This window comes from Bombina bombina, chromosome 1 (genome assembly GCF_027579735.1).
Source record: "Bombina bombina isolate aBomBom1 chromosome 1, aBomBom1.pri, whole genome shotgun sequence".
Taxonomy (NCBI): Eukaryota; Metazoa; Chordata; class Amphibia; order Anura; family Bombinatoridae; genus Bombina; species Bombina bombina.
Window position 1 is genome coordinate 766,711,888 of NC_069499.1, and position 16,007 is coordinate 766,727,894.

Genomic DNA, 16,007 nt, shown 5'->3' on the forward strand with positions numbered 1-16,007 from the left:
TTACTCAGATTTGTCCCCTACTCTGAATCTGAATCAAGAGACCAGAAATTCTCTTCTATGGTGGCTTTATCGGCCACACCTGTCCAGGGGGATGCCATTCAGCAGGCCAGACTGGACAATCGTAACAACAGACGCCAGCCTACTAGGTTGGGGCGCTGTCTGGAATTCTCTGAAGGCTCAGGGATTATGGAATCAGGAGGAGAGTCTCCTTCCAATAAACATTCTGGAATTGAGAGCAGTTCTCAATGCCCTTCTGGCTTGGCCCCAATTAACAACTCGGGGGTTCATCAGGTTTCAGTCGGACAATATCACGACTGTAGCTTACATCAACCATCAGGGAGGGACAAGGAGCTCCCTAGCAATGATGGAAGTATCAAAGATAATTCGCTGGGCAGAGTCTCACTCTTGCCACCTGTCAGCAATCCACATCCCGGGAGTGGAGAACTGGGAGGCGGATTTCTTGAGTCGCCAGACTTTTCATCCGGGAGAGTGGGAACTTCATCCGGAGGTCTTTGCCCAAATACTTCGACGTTGGGGCAAACCAGAGATAGATCTCATGGCGTCTCGCCAGAACGCCAAACTTCCTCACTACGGGTCCAGATCCAGGGATCCGGGAGCGGTTCTGATAGATGCTTTGACAGCACCTTGGAACTTCGGGATGGCTTATGTGTTTCCACCCTTCCCGCTGCTTCCTCGATTGATTGCCAAAATCAAACAGGAGAGAGCATCTGTGATTCTAATAGCGCCTGCATGGCCACGCAGGACTTGGTATGCAGATCTAGTGGACATGTCATCCTGTCCGCCTTGGTCTCTACCTCTAAGACAGGACCTTCTGATACAGGGTCCATTCAAACATCAAAATCTAACTTCTCTGAAACTGACTGCTTGGAAATTGAACGCTTGATTTTATCAAAACGTGGTTTTTCTGAGTCGGTTATTGATACCCTGATACAGGCTAGGAAGCCTGTTACCAGAAAGATTTACCATAAAATATGGCGCAAATACCTATACTGGTGTGAATCCAAACGTTACTCCTGGAGTAAGGTTAGGATCCCTAGGATATTGTCCTTTCTACAAGAAGGTTTAGAAAAGGGTTTATCAGCCAGTTCATTAAAGGGACAGATTTCAGCTCTGTCCATCTTGTTACACAGACGTCTGTCAGAAAATCCAGACGTCCAGGCCTTTTGTCAGGCTTTAGCTAGGATCAAGCCTGTGTTTAAAACCGTTGCTCCGCCATGGAGTTTAAACTTAGTTCTTAACGTTTTACAGGGTGTTCCGTTTGAACCCCTTCATTCCATTGATATAAAATTGTTATCTTGGAAAGTTCTGTTTTTAATGGCTATCTCCTCGGCTCGAAGAGTCTCTGAGTTATCAGCATTACATTGTGATTCTCCTTATCTGATTTTTCACTCAGACAAGGTAGTTCTGCGTACTAAACCTGGGTTCTTACCTAAGGTAGTCACTGACAGGAATATCAATCAAGAGATTGTTGTTCCATCCTTGTGTCCAAATCCTTCTTCAAAGAAGGAACGTCTTCTACACAATCTGGATGTAGTTCGTGCCCTCAAGTTCTACTTGCAGGCAACTAAAGATTTTCGCCAAACTTCTTCCCTGTTTGTCGTTTATTCTGGACAGAGGAGAGGTCAAAAAGCTTCTGCTACTTCTCTCTCTTTTTGGCTTCGTAGCATAATACGTTTAGCCTATGAGACTGCTGGACAGCAGCCTCCTGAAAGAATTACAGCTCACTCCACTAGAGCTGTGGCTTCCACTTGGGCCTTTAAGAATGAGGCCTCTGTTGAACAGATTTGCAAGGCTGCAACTTGGTCTTCGCTTCATACTTTTTCCAAATTTTACAAATTTGACACTTTTGCTTCTTCGGAGGCTATTTTTGGGAGAAAGGTTCTTCAGGCAGTGGTTCCTTCTGTATAATGAGCCTGCCTATCCCTCCCGTCATCCGTGTACTTTTGCTTTGGTATTGGTATCCCAGAAGTAATGATGACCCGTGGACTGATCACACATAACAGAAGAAAACATAATTTATGCTTACCTGATAAATTCCTTTCTTCTGTTGTGTGATCAGTCCACGGCCCGCCCTGTTTTTAAGGCAGGTAAATATCTTTTAAATTATACTCCAGTCACCACTTCACCCTTGGTTACTCCTTTCTCGTTGATTCTTGGTCGAATGACTGGGACTGACGTAGAGGGGAGGAGCTATATCAGCTCTGCTGGGTGAATCCTCTTGCATTTCCTGTTGGGGAGGAGTTATATCCCAGAAGTAATGATGACCCGTGGACTGATCACACAACAGAAGAAAGGAATTTATCAGGTAAGCATAAATTATGTTTTTTTGGTGGTTGTAAATGTGTAACAGATTTTGGGGGTCAAATTGAGAAAAATTGTTTTTTTTTCCAATTTTTTCATCATATTTTAAAATTTGTTATAGTAAATTATAAGATATGAGGAAAATAATGCTATCTTTAGAAAGTCTATTTAATGGCGAGAAAAACGGTATATAATATGTGTGGGTACAGTAAAGAGGTAAATTACAGCTAAACACAAACACTGCAGAAATGTAAAAATAACCCTGGTCCTTAAGGATAAGAAATTAAAAAATGGTCTGGTCCTTAAGGGGTTAAATTAAACTGAATTCCATGGGAATGAAATATTTAGTTGTTTGGTTGAAATACAAAGCGTGAAAAATACTTTTTAGCAAAATGAGCTGTTATGTGCAGTATGCTTTAAAAAATGCAGATTCATTATATTTGCTAAATGAATTAACTTGACATTAAAAACATTGAGATTGTAATAAACTGTATCTCACAAAAGTGACTACACCCCTCACATTTTTGTAAATACTTTATTATATCTTTTCATGTGACAACACTGAAGAAATGTCACTTTGCTACAATGTAAAGTGGTGAGTGTGCTTCCTGTATAACAGTGTAAATTTGCTGTCCCATCAAAATATCAGCCATTAATGTCAAAACTGTTGGTAACAAAAGTGAGTACACCCCTAAGTGGAAATGCCCAAATTGGGCCCAAAGTGTCAATATTTTGTGTGGCCATCATTATTTTCCAGCACTGCCTTAACCCTCTTGGGCATGGAGTTCACCAGAGCTTCACAGGTTGCCACTGGAGTCCTCTTCCACTCCTCCATGACAACATCATGGAGCTGGTGGATGTTAGAGACCTTGCGCTCCCCCACCTTCCATTTGAGGATGCCCCACAGATGCTCAATAGGGTTTAGGTCTGGAGATATGCTTGGCTAGTCCATCACCTTTACCCTCAGCGTCTTTAGCAAGGCAGTTGTCATCTTGGAGGTGTGTTTGGGGTCGTTATCATGTTGTAATATTGCCCTGTGGCCCAGTCTCCGAAGGGAGGGGATCATGCTCTGCTTCAGTATGTCACAGTACATGTTGGCATTCATGGTTCCCAAAATGAACTGTAGCTCCCCAGTGCCGGCAGCACTCATGCAGGCCCAAACCATGACACTCCCACCACCATGCTTGACTGTAGGCAAGACACACTTGTCTTTGTACTCCTCACCTGGTTGCCACCACACACGCTTGCTACCATCTGAACCAAATAAGTTTATCTTGGTCTCATCGGTCCACAGGACATGGTTCCTGTAATTCATGTCCTTAGTCTGCTTGTATTCAGCAAACTGTTTGCGGGCTTTCTTGTGCATCATCTTTAGAAGTGGCTTCCTTCTGGGACGACAGCCACACAGACCAATTTGATGCAGTGTGCGGTGTATGATCTGAGCACTGACAGGCTGATCCCCCACCCCTTCAACCTCTGCAGCAATGCTGACAGCACTCATATGTCTATTTCACAAAGACTAACTCTGGATATGACGCTGAGCACGTGCACTCCACTTCTTTGGTCAACCATGGCGAGGCCTGTTCTGAGTAGAACCTGTCCTGTGAAACAGCTGTATGGTATTGCCCACCGTGCTGCAGCTCAGTTTCAGGGTCTTGGCAAACTTGTTATAGCCTAGGCCCTCTTTATGTAGAGCAACAATTCTTTATTTCAAATCATCAGAGAGCTCTTTGCCATGAGGTGCCATGTTGAACTTCCATTGACCAGTATGAGAGAGTGTGAGAGCGATAACACCAAATTTAATACACCTGCTCCCCATTCACACCTGAGACATTATAGCACTCATGAGTCACATAACACTGGGGAGGGAAAATGACTAATTGGACCCAATTTGGTCATTTACACTTAGGGGTGTACTCACTTTTGTTGCCGACAGTTTAGACATTAATGGCTGTGTGTTGAGTTATTTTGAAGGGACAGCAAATTTACACTGTTATACAGGCTGTACACTCACTACTTTACATTGTAGAAAAGTGTTATTTCTTCAGTGTTGTCACATGAAAATATATAATAAAATATGTACAAAAATGTGAGGGGTGTACTCACTTTTGTGAGATACTGTAAGTTTTGTGATCTTATATTATATGTATTAAAACAAGTTTGCAACATACTTTAATTATTTAAATTTGTTCCCTTTTCCAGTATTTTAATCCTGAAAATTGCGTGCTTTCCAATTATTGTAAAATGTAGAAGTGCACACTCTAAACCTAATACTGCTGTATTACACACAGTCATTGGTTGCTCACTGTAGTGACACATTTTTAACTATCCCTGATTGGTCTCAGCAAAGAAGGAAACCTAGGTTACAAAATGGTGGTATCCATCAAAATATTCCAATATTAAAAAAGAGATAATTAATAAAATAAATAAAACATTTTTTATATTATTATACTAAACTTTACTTTGAATACATCATTTTGTTTAACCGTTATGTAGTGTTTTATATCCCTCTAAGGAATGAGAATATCACCTGTTGCACTTCATGCACAATGCATACAGCTGTTTAAAACCACATAAACCTTTATTAATTCTGACATTTTCTGTCATTAAAGACGTGGATAGGGAATCGAAGAAGGAAATACCGTTTAATGGGGATTGAAGTCCCACCTCCTAGAGGAGGTCCAGCAAACTTCTCTGAGCTTGAATCAGGATCATCTATGCTATCGTCAGGAGACGATCCTGCAGCAGAAGTGTCGGAAGATAATGACCGGAATGATGCTATATCTATCTGCCTCTCAGAAGAAAGTTTACAAGGTATGGTTACAGTAATGATGTGGGTGAATAAAGAATACAAACAAAATTTGCAGAATTGAATTAAAGAATTCAGCAGAATTAATATGGAAATAAAAAGAACTGGACTTTGCTAACCCACAAACTGCCATGTTCATTAAAGAGACAGTAAACGTTAAGCTTTTGTTGGCATAAACAGAATCATTGTAAAAGTAAAAACTTTTCAAACAAGCATTTTGACGTTTCTTTTTTCTTTATTATTATCTGTATAAGCGGCACTCTGCTCCTGCTGCCAGCTGCCCCCTGTAAGCATTTTGTTTTAATTATTATTATTATAATGAGCAATACTTGATTCTGCCAATTGTAAGGCGATCTATCTATGCAACATTCCCCTCAGTATCACGCTCAGTATACCGCTCATGCTCAAAGGCTGTTAGCTTGCTGCTGAGGGGAAACTTGCAGCGATTGATCACCTTACAATTGGCAGAAACATTTGTTGATCATTATAATAAAAAAACTGCTTACAGGGGGGCGGCCAGCACTAGAAGCTGAGTGTCAGTTGTAAAAAAAACTTGAAATCCTTTCTATGGTAATATGGAGACTTTATTATTTTTAGAGTGATTCTGTTTATGCCAACAATTTATTAACATTTACTGTCTCTTTAAGCCCATTGCTATCAAGGTTTTCTCTTAATGGTTCCTAGTAGGCCACAAGGTATAGCTTGTTGTAAGCCAGGTGAGTTTGTGGTCTCACATTTATCATTAGACGTAGAGCCCAGTTCTCAAAAACTCACTGACATAGAGAAATCAACTTATTTTCTTCCTAATTGGAAAGAGTCCACAGCTGCATTCATTACTTTTGGGAAATAAGAACCTGGCCACCAGGAGGAGGCAAAGACACCCCGGCCAAAGGCTTAAATACTCCTCCCATTTCCCTCATCCCCCAGTCATTCTTTGCCTTTCGTCCCAGGAGGATGGCAGAGAAGTGTCAGAATTTGTTTTGTCTCTTATGGAGGTTACTACTCTTCGCAATGGGACGGGAGTTTTAAGTAGCTCTATAAGCTTCTCAGTGTGGGCCTGGGTGAAAGTTAGAGTCCAGAGATGCAGGGAGAGTTCTCTTTTGCAACACCATCCCGCCTCATATTAACAGCTCCTACAGCAATCAGCGTTGTCAAGTTTTGCAGACTGCTTCTCTCAAGTCTATGTCAGGAGCAATGCTATGACCTGTCACACTTGAAGGGCCATTTTCCTGTTCCACGGCGTAGATTCTGGTAAATTTGTTTTATTTTTTATTACATAATGTTAACACAGAAGACAGGGTCACAGTGTGGCGCCTTTTATCTTTATAGAATCAAGGGTTAATATCTCCTTAGGGGGATTATTGAACAGGGGGGAATAATCTTATATGTTTATTTGATTTTATGCTGCTTTATGTGTGAGATGTTATGGGCTCTTAGGCTGTTATGTAATATACAGGTTTCACTTTCACTTTGAGAGCCATGCAGCTTACAAGCTTGGGTGCTCTCTCTCATAGCAGGGACGGTCCTGTATTGTGCACTATGTGATTCATTCCCTCTTCGTGACTATCAGAGAGGAGTCCTACATCTCTGTACTGTCTGGTTCATAGGAGGTGGTGAGTGCCCCAGCCATTGGGGTATAGAGGTGCTGCTATTTTTTTTTTTTAAAAAAAGGCTGTTTTATCTCTTTAGTTCTCCGGTTATTGCTCTAGTGATGGAGGATTCGGTTTCTTTAGAGGGCACTCCCTCTATTCCTAAAGAGCAATTCCTGTTTATATGGTGAGGAGGCCCTAGTTCCCCCTCTCAATTATGTTCCATATAGCTTGATAATGTGATATCAGACATATTTGATATCACGGAGCCGTCCACCTCTGAGGAGTTGTCGTTCAGTGAGGTGCGTACCCTACATTGTTATCTCTATACATATGCAATTTTCCCGTAGCATTGCTGATCCTCCATCTGGAGGGGGCCTTTTTTCTCCAGACGTTACTGCACAGTTCAGACAGCGGTGTCTGCGGCCTTAATGCTTTACCTCGCACTGCTAAGCGCAAGCGAAAGGTTACATATTGCACTCCTTCCCAGAATACATCAAATAATTTTTGGATATAACTGATAGGGTTATCCGAGGATGAAGTTCTTTCTGAGACTTTAGAGTATGAACTTTCTGAGTCAGAGTCTGCTGCCTCTCAACCTCCAGCTGCGGAGTAACCAGACTTTAGTTTTAGGAATTTGCACTTCTTCTAAAGGAAGTTTTTAGCAAATTCAGGGTCATATTGCCTGATGAACCTTTATTTTCTAAATTGAATAGAGTTTGAGGACAGTGTGGTGCCTTCCCTTCCCTGCTCCTGTTGTCCCGGGTATTCCACCTTGGACTGAACAGTTCCCTGCAGGTGCGACTATCCCTGAGTGTCGTGCCTTTCGTTACAGAATTGTGCGCCTTGGCGTATTACTCAGACATGTTTTTTTAGCTATTGAAGACACTATCCTTATCGGATACGGGAATACTCGGTCTGCTCTTCGTATGGCGCATCTCATTAGACATGTGGGGATGATGTAATCTCCTGATTGTCCATGTATTGGAATCTTTCCCAGTTTTTTTGGAAGATCAGGGCTCCGTTTGGCTGGTCCTGCGGTGGCCCGTTTCTTCTTGGGTGTTAACCTACGGGTTGCCTTGTATTTTATTTCATCCGATAGGATGTCCTGTCTGTTTGCCTTCTTCCCCTCTGAGAGAGGAATTATGCGGCTTGATGGTTAGGACCTGGATTGCAGGCTGGTCCTGTTTGGGTTCAGTTCTGTCTGGTAGCTGTTCGGACACGGGGCGCCGCTCTGCTTGGCTGGTCCGGTAGAGGCGCCGAGTGCTCATGTTATCCTCTGTGTTCAACTAAGCATTCTAGAGGACCAGTGGGTCTGTGAGGCAGGAAGGGTTGTCTCAGTCCTTATAGCCTTCAATTTGGATGACGGGGTCAGTGGAGTTCCGCTGCGTCTCTCTCTGTGTCTGGGGTTGTCAGACCCTAGAGCTCCTTCCCATCTAGTGAAGGGTTGGTGGGCTTGCGCCCTCTTGCCGCCGAGTTGGGCGGTTTGGCCTTTTTTCTTTTGAGGCCCTGGGAATGGTTCTCCTGGACTTAGTTCTCAGCTGCTAGTAGTTTATTGGGTGGTTCAGCTGCCTTGCAGCGGATGGGTTGCAGAATGTGACCAGCTGCAGCTATTGCACATTGACTGTGTACTGTCCTAGCTGTTTTTATGAGACCTTTTGGTCTTCCTCTGTTGTCTCCATGTGAGTTAGGTCTCCTTTTAGGGACCTGGGTTCCCCTCTGGGATAGGATCGTTCCCTGTTAAGGGCACTGGGCGTGGTCTCTTTAGGCTCTACTCTGAGCTGGGGATGCTGTGCGTCCTTTTTTCTCTATGATCCTCTGATTGTATGGAGGTGATGCGGAGACCAGCCTTTGCTCTAGTGATTTTGGCCTTGGGGTATCCCTTTGCTTGTTGTCCTGTGGCTGTTTGAGAGTCTATGGGCTCTAGTGTCGTTGTACGACTTTTAACGCCTAAGCTCCTTTGGAGCATTGGACTTTAGCAAGGGGTGGTCTCTTCCTTGGGTCGGGACTTGCGAGTTATCTCGTTATCCGGGTTGATCTGGATATTGCATTGTTATCTCCCTGTGGTCTGTTTTTTTTTATATCAGATGGGGTGTTAAGTTCTCGGATATTGTTTGTTTAAACAATTGGGCTTCCAGTTGCTGAGGCTTCGCTCAGTGTTTTCCTTTGTGGAGTTGTTGCCGGACGTTTTGGCTCTAGGGCTGGTTCGGGATTCCCCAGTTCCTTGGAACTTGGGTTATGTCCTTTTAACTGAACTAATTGACCTGGTCATGGTTGGCCAGGTTGTCTGAGTGCTGATGCTCATTGGGCTTGACTTATGCCTTTATGGTCGGTTTCCCTTGGTCAGCTTGCTGGGGTAACCTTATGGATTCACTGCTCTGTAGGCGAATGGGTTTGCAGTGTCTCTGCTGCAGCTATTGCACATTGGATGTGTGTTAGCAAGCTAATTCCTTAGGGGTATCCCTTCCAAGTTCATCTGTATTGGAGATTGATCTCTCCTTTTAGCCTGTGGCTTTGTGTCTTGTAGGCAGGTGCTCTGCCTTTTGGCCCTATCCCTTTTCTTAGTGTGGGGGGCTTATTCTCTTCCTTATGGAGGTGTGGTCCTTTTTCTTAGGGATTCTCTTGGAGGTGTCTTGCTGGCTCTGTGTCGAGACTATGGAGGGCCTTTTATTAGATTCCTTTAGGTCTACGGCCTTGTAGTCTGTTTCTAAGGAGTTGGGTTGGCACCCGTGCTCTGTTGGGATGGCTGTGGCCATTCTTTCGCTCGTTTTTGAGCTGGTGTTGGGGTTCTTCTGTTTCCCTGTGTTCAAGACCTACCGATGCTTGGGCTGGCCCGGTTGGGAGCGGGTTCTGAGATGCGTTGTCATCTTCAGGATCTAGGTTGGCATTGTAGCTAGGCCCCTGGGTTTACAAGCTGACGGTCCCGGGTTACCATTCACCTTCAGATTCTGGGTGTAACCTCTCTTTCTCTTGGGGGTGCAGTGGGTCTCGTTGAGGTTATGTGCTTCCCTTTTGGAGCCCTGTGTGTAGGTCTAGTAGCTTTGATTGCCTAGAGTGTGCCCTCTGTCTGGGAGTTCTCCTTTTGCAATCTGTTCTCTTGCTGGCCGCTTTTTACTTCTCAGCAAGTATTCTTCTATGTCATCCTAATGATGGCTGCGTGTTCTTGACTCAGGGTTTTTTTGTCTGGTTCTGTTACACATTCTTTTTTTGTCTGAATACTTTAGTATTCTTAGTTCTGATGATGTGAGGACTCAGTCTTCAGTTGTCTTTCGGTGCTTTTGCACAATGTTGAGAGAAAGGTTTCTCTGTTTCGAGGCCCGGTCCTAAACCTCTGGTTTCTGCTTGGTCTGGGCGTAGCCTCCCCTTGTCTGTCAGGACCCATTTGGGTTTTTGTGAGCTGGGCTCGCTATTGGGGTTTTTTCCTTTTATGGATTTTGTGTTGACCTTTTGGTTCCCCTTTCGGCTCTTCCTTGCCATATCCCTTGGGGGGTTTAGGCAGGGACCGCCTGTTGGGCGACGGTGTCTCCTGGAGGACTGTTGACTCAGTTTAGTCCGATTTTGCGGTCTCTAGCTAGGCTTCTGGACTATCTGCGGTCAGTGCCCTTGGGGCCTTTCCTTTTCAAAGTTTTCTCGGCTTCGGACGAAGCAGGGTTTTTGTTGGGTAGTGCTTTTTGGCTTGGTGCCCTCAGAATGGGCCGCCTATTGTACCCTCCCGTTTTGGCATTCAGTGTCTTCTTTATCTTGGGTATTGTTTTCCCAAAAGTAATGAATGCAGCTGTGGACTCTTTCCAATTAGGAAGAAAAACATAAATTATGCTTACCTGATAATTTACTTTTCTTCCGTTGGAAAGAGTCCACAGCTCCCCACCCTTTTTCTACGTGGGGCTTCTTTTTATTCTTCTGTTCTTCTGGCTCCTTTTTTCACCCTGATATTTTTCTACTGTTCCTTGTTCCCCGGCAGAATGACTGGGGGATGAGGGAAGTGGGAGAATTATTTAAGCCTTTGGCTGGGGTGTCTTTGTCTCCTCCTGGTGGCCACGTTCTTATTTCCCAAAAGTAATGAATGCAGCCGTGGACTCTTTCCAACGGAAGAAAAGGAAATTTTCAGGTAAGCATAATTTATGTTTTTATTGAGCACTATATTACATAAAGAAAAATAGAGACCTCTTAATGAGATACACAATTCTGCTAAGTGATGGTAAATTATGCAACATCTCATTTGTAAATATATATTACTTATTTGGCCGGCCCCGTTTCGCTTCCTGATCTGTATAGTGATGACATAGAGAACGATCCTACCCGCTCTCTAAATTTAAACTAAAAACTAAAATTAATATAAATATTGCTTTTGTTAAAAGATGTACTCCTTTTATATTTATTTGTAAATAATAAAATTGAACTGTTACTATAGTGCATATAACGATCATACATTTCTTTTAACGAAATCAGTAATATTCTGACCATTGTTATAAATATACATATCTCACAATTACAGTATTGATTATTGTTTTTTTTTTTTAATAAAGAGTGTTCAATTTTATCCTATTTAATCTACTCATTTTAGTGTGTTCTGATTTCACGTTTACTTCAGCAGTGTGATTTCAGTGATTGTACATATGTTAAACAAGCATGCGCATGGGGGAATGTCCAAGTAAGAGGATAACAAGGAGACAAGAGCACATGCGCAGCTCTGCCTTCTTTTTGTTTTTTTGTCGGAGTGCCGTATGGCATGAGCAAGGTTTTCACAAATAATGACTACATTAAAAAATTAAGTTATACATTTTTTTCCATAGAAGTTCATGAATTAAACTTATAAAATATTGCTGAGATTTTAGATCTGACTTTAGATCACTTTATGGTAAAACAAAATCCTTTACAGCATTCCCTGTTGGGCCTCTTAAAGAAACTTGCCATACCAGAGATCTTTAGAGTTTGTCCCATAGAATCCAACTGTAATCACTGATGTCTTGACCTTTAAAAGGGACATGAAAAGTCAAAATTAAACTTTTATTATTCAGACAAAGCATAAAATTTAAGAGACATTTCAATGTACTTGTAATATTAAATCTACTTTGTTCTCTTTGTTAAGAATCGTACCTAGATAGGCCTCAGAACAGCAAGGCACTACTGAGAGCTGGTGATTGGTGGCTGCACACATGTGCTTTTTGTTCAGCTAAATCCCAGTAGTGCTTTGCTGCTGTGAAGCTGACTTTAACTATGTGTCAAACACCTTTGCAGAGGTTAAATACATAGTTATATGCATTCAACAGTGCAATAATAAAATGCTCTAACACATTACAACATTTTATATTTGCAATTGTATGCACCTTCAACTTTTGTTTAGACAAGTCTGAGAAATAAATGAAAGGCAGGCAGATTTGTTTTATAACAAATTGATCATTCTTGCAGTACAGAGTACTCATGACAATTTATACAATTTATTTTTGAGACTCCAGACAGATTATTTATTTATGTATTTATTGGTAAACTAAACACTAACTTAGACATTTCAGAACAATACCTCTCCTAAACCCCTCTTTAAAGATATTAAACACTTGACTTTATTTGATAGTAGACTTGTGCGCGGCAAAAAAATTTGTTTCGGTCCGATTTCTGATTTTTTTTCAAATTTCGTTTTCAGATTGATTCGGATACATTTGAATGCATTAGTTTCCGATTCATTCGGATTCGAATAAATTCCAATTTATTCAGATGTATTCAGTTCGGATTCGATTCGTAAATTCGGAAGTTTGGTATGTGTTAGGTGGGATGTGCTGTGTATTAGACTAGTATTATGTACTGTATATTAAGTGTAACCCATCTGAATCAACATAAGTTCCAACCTCACAGGTACCAGCTACACAATATGCACAGAGCTAGCAGAGTTATATAACCTAATATACAGTACATAATACTAGTGTAATACACAGCACATCACACCTATGTGCCAAACTCACAGGTACCAGCTTGTCAGGACTAGTCCCCCTAGGAGAGAGGAGTGTGTATACTTGAGTGTATGGACCTCAGCTGCAGATTCAAAAGAAAATATTTATGTCCAGTATGTTTCTGGTCTGTAGGTGATTAGGTAATTGATCCTGGTAAAAAAAAAGTTTCCAACGAACCTGACGGGAAGATAGAATGTGATTACTTTTCAGATACTGAAGGTTCCTATGATCAGTATAAATTAGAACTAGAAATGTAGTACCTTCCAATAGGTGTCGCCAATGTTCTAATGAACATTTTATGGCAAGGAGTTCTTTTTCACCTATTGGGTAGTTTTCTCCAGCTGACGTAAAAACACGAGAGTAGAAGGCAACTGGATTTAGAGGTTCTGTCTTTGAGAGAGTATGGCTCCAATTGCTGAATTGTAGACATCAACCTCAAGAGTATATTGGAGGTTTGAGTCAGGGAAATGTAGGATTGGTGCAGAGGTAAACTTGTTCTTTAAATTGTCAAAAACTGTTTGAGTCTGTGGAGTTCAATGGAATTTTTCTTGATAGGAGAGCGGACCTCTTAAGAAGCCAATCTCCAAAATTTACTGTCAGGACTAGTTCCCCCTAGGAGAGAGGAGTGTGTATACTTGAGTGTATGGACCTCAGCTGCAGATTCAAAATAAAATATTTATGTCCAGTATGTTTGCTAGTTTCCCTGATAACAGAGGAGGAATAAGTAAGAAATCTTATTGGAAACCTGATCCTCAGTTCGTTCAGAGAATCTGACAATTTATTATAAGGTGAAGGCTAACAGACACACAATACTTTGTTAAAAAGCGTCAGTACTTAACTGTGTGAATGTATTGCCAAATACCATTTTAGCTGATATGAATAACATAAAGTAAGTGTGCAAGTGAACGTTATAAGTCAGAGGATATGGTTAAGAAAGTGAAGCTGACACATGATATAGCGGTTAATGCTCCAGAGGTATAAGGTGATACTGCATAGTAAAACAGTCTTGAAGTGCAGAGGAAAGTCGAGCCATAAATCAAATACTGACAATCTCAAAAAGATAAAGTCTCTGAAGTTAATCGAGCAATGCGAGAAAGGGTTTTTACATAACTGAGGAAATTAACTTACTTCAATTTCTGATAAGTGTGAGGAGAGTCACCTAAACAGGAGACACGATACAGCTCTGGCTGTTGATGCAAGCTGAGACGGAATCCGGAAAGGCGTGTGACGTCACCGTTAACGGCTGTGAATGCAGAAACACTGAAAACAGCTGATCAGACAGGTTTGAATCAGATGCCTGTTGAGCGCAGGGAAAATTAGGCTGGCTACTTCCTGTGCAAAGAGAATTACCAAGAAATGGTATAAGGTGTTGCGCAGCTTTTATGGAAAAGGTTAGGGGCGTGTCAGCTAGTTAATATTTCTTTCATGTAATTTGCAAGAGTCCATGAGCTAGTGACGTATGGGATATACATTCCTACCAGGAGGGGCAAAGTTTCCCAAACCTTAAAATGCCTATAAATACACCCCTCACCACACCCACAATTCAGTTTTACAAACTTTGCCTCCCGTGGAGGTGGTGAAGTAAGTTTGTGCTTAAGATTCTTCGTTGATATGCGCTTCCCAACAGGTTGAAGCCCGGTTTTCCTCTCAAAGTGCAGTGAATGTCAGAGGGATGTGAAGAGAGTATTGCCTATTTGAATACAATGGTCTACCTCTAGGGGATCAATTTCATAGGTTCTCTGTTATCGGTCGTAGAGATTTCTTCTCCTACCTCCCTTTTCAGATCGACGATATACTCTTATATACCTTTACCTCTACTGATTCTCGTTTCAGTACTGGTTTAGCTATCTACTACATGTAGAGGAGTGTCCTGGGGTAAGTAAGTCTTATTCTTTGTGACACTCTGCGCTATTGTTGGGCACTTTATATGTAAAGTTCTAAATATATGTCTATAAACTTATATTTGCCTTGATTCAGGATAATCAGTATTCCTTTTTAATACAGACTGTCAGTTTCATTATTGGGATAATGCATTTAATTATTTTTTCTTACCTTGAAAAATTTTCATTTGGCTATTTTTTTCCTGCGTGCTGTTAGGCTCGCGGGGGCAGAAAATGTTTCTTTTTATTACGTCATTTTTGGCGCATACTTTTTTTGGCGCAAAAAATGTTTTGTCATTTCCGGCAACGTAATTTACGCCGGAAGTTGTATTCTGTTATGCATGCGTATTCAGAAATTTTTTTGCGCCAAAAAAATGTGGCCGGATTTTTTACTCACTTTATTTAAACATTTTATTTTCATGGCTTCTGGTTTCTAGAAGCTTGTTTTTTTTTGCATTCTTTCCCATTCCTGAAACTGTCATTTAAGGAATTTGATAATTTTGCTTTATATGTTGTTTTTTCTATTACATATTTCAAGATGTCTCATCCTGACCCTGGATCAAAATCCTCTAATGGACAGACGCTGCCTGATGCTGGTTCTACCAAAGTTAAGTGCATATGTTGTAAACTTGTGGTATCTGTTCCCCCAGCTGTAGTTTGTGAAAGCTGTCATGATAAACTTTCCAATGCAGATTCTGTTTCTATTAGTAACAATCCTTTACCTGTTGTTGTTCCTTCAACATCTATTGTTCAGGATGTTCCTGTTAATGTTAAAGAATTTGTTTCTAATTCTATTAAGAAGGCTCTGTCTGTTATTCCTCCTTCCAGTAAACGTAAAAGGTCTTTCAAAACTTCTCACTTTTCAGATGAATTTTTAGGTGACCGCCATCATTCTGACTTATCTGTTTCTGATGAGGTTTTTTCCGGTTCAGAAGATTCTACTACAGATATTGATACTGATAAATCTTCATATTTATTTAAGATGGAGTTTATTCGTTCATTGCTTAAAGAAGTTTTGATTGCTTTAGATATGGAGGAGTTCAGTCCTCTTGATACTAAAACTGCTAAACATTTAAATTCGGTTTATAAACCTCATGTGTTAATTCCAGAAGTTTTTCCAGTTCCTGATGCTATCTTAGATGTGATTGCTAGGGAATGGGATAGTCTGGGTACTTAATTTACTCCTTCTCCAAGGTTTAAAAAATTGTACCCTGTGCCATCTGATAGACTGGAATTTTGGGATAAAATCCCTAAAGTCGATGGGGCTATCTCTACTCTAGCCAAACGTACTGCTATTCCTACGGTAGATAGCACAGATAGTTTAAAGATCCTTTAGATAGGAAAATTGAATCTTTTTCGAGAAAAGCTTATTTATGTTCAGGTAATCTACTTAGACCTGCTATCTCTTTGGCTGATGTTGCTGCAGCTTCAACTTTCTGGTTGGAGGCTTTAGCGCAACAAT

General features: G+C 41.3%; 1 protein-coding gene across 2 annotated transcripts in view; it reads left to right on the forward strand.

Annotated features, from left to right (window-relative positions):
- Nucleotides 1-16,007, forward strand: part of HDX (highly divergent homeobox) — a 214,358-nt gene that overhangs the window by 93,700 nt on the left and 104,651 nt on the right. For both annotated transcript variants that reach the window (XM_053699336.1, XM_053699335.1), the window contains one exon: nt 4,935-5,136. In XM_053699336.1, coding sequence (XP_053555311.1) covers nt 4,935-5,136 — 202 coding nt within the window. The remainder of the gene's footprint in view (nt 1-4,934; nt 5,137-16,007) is intronic.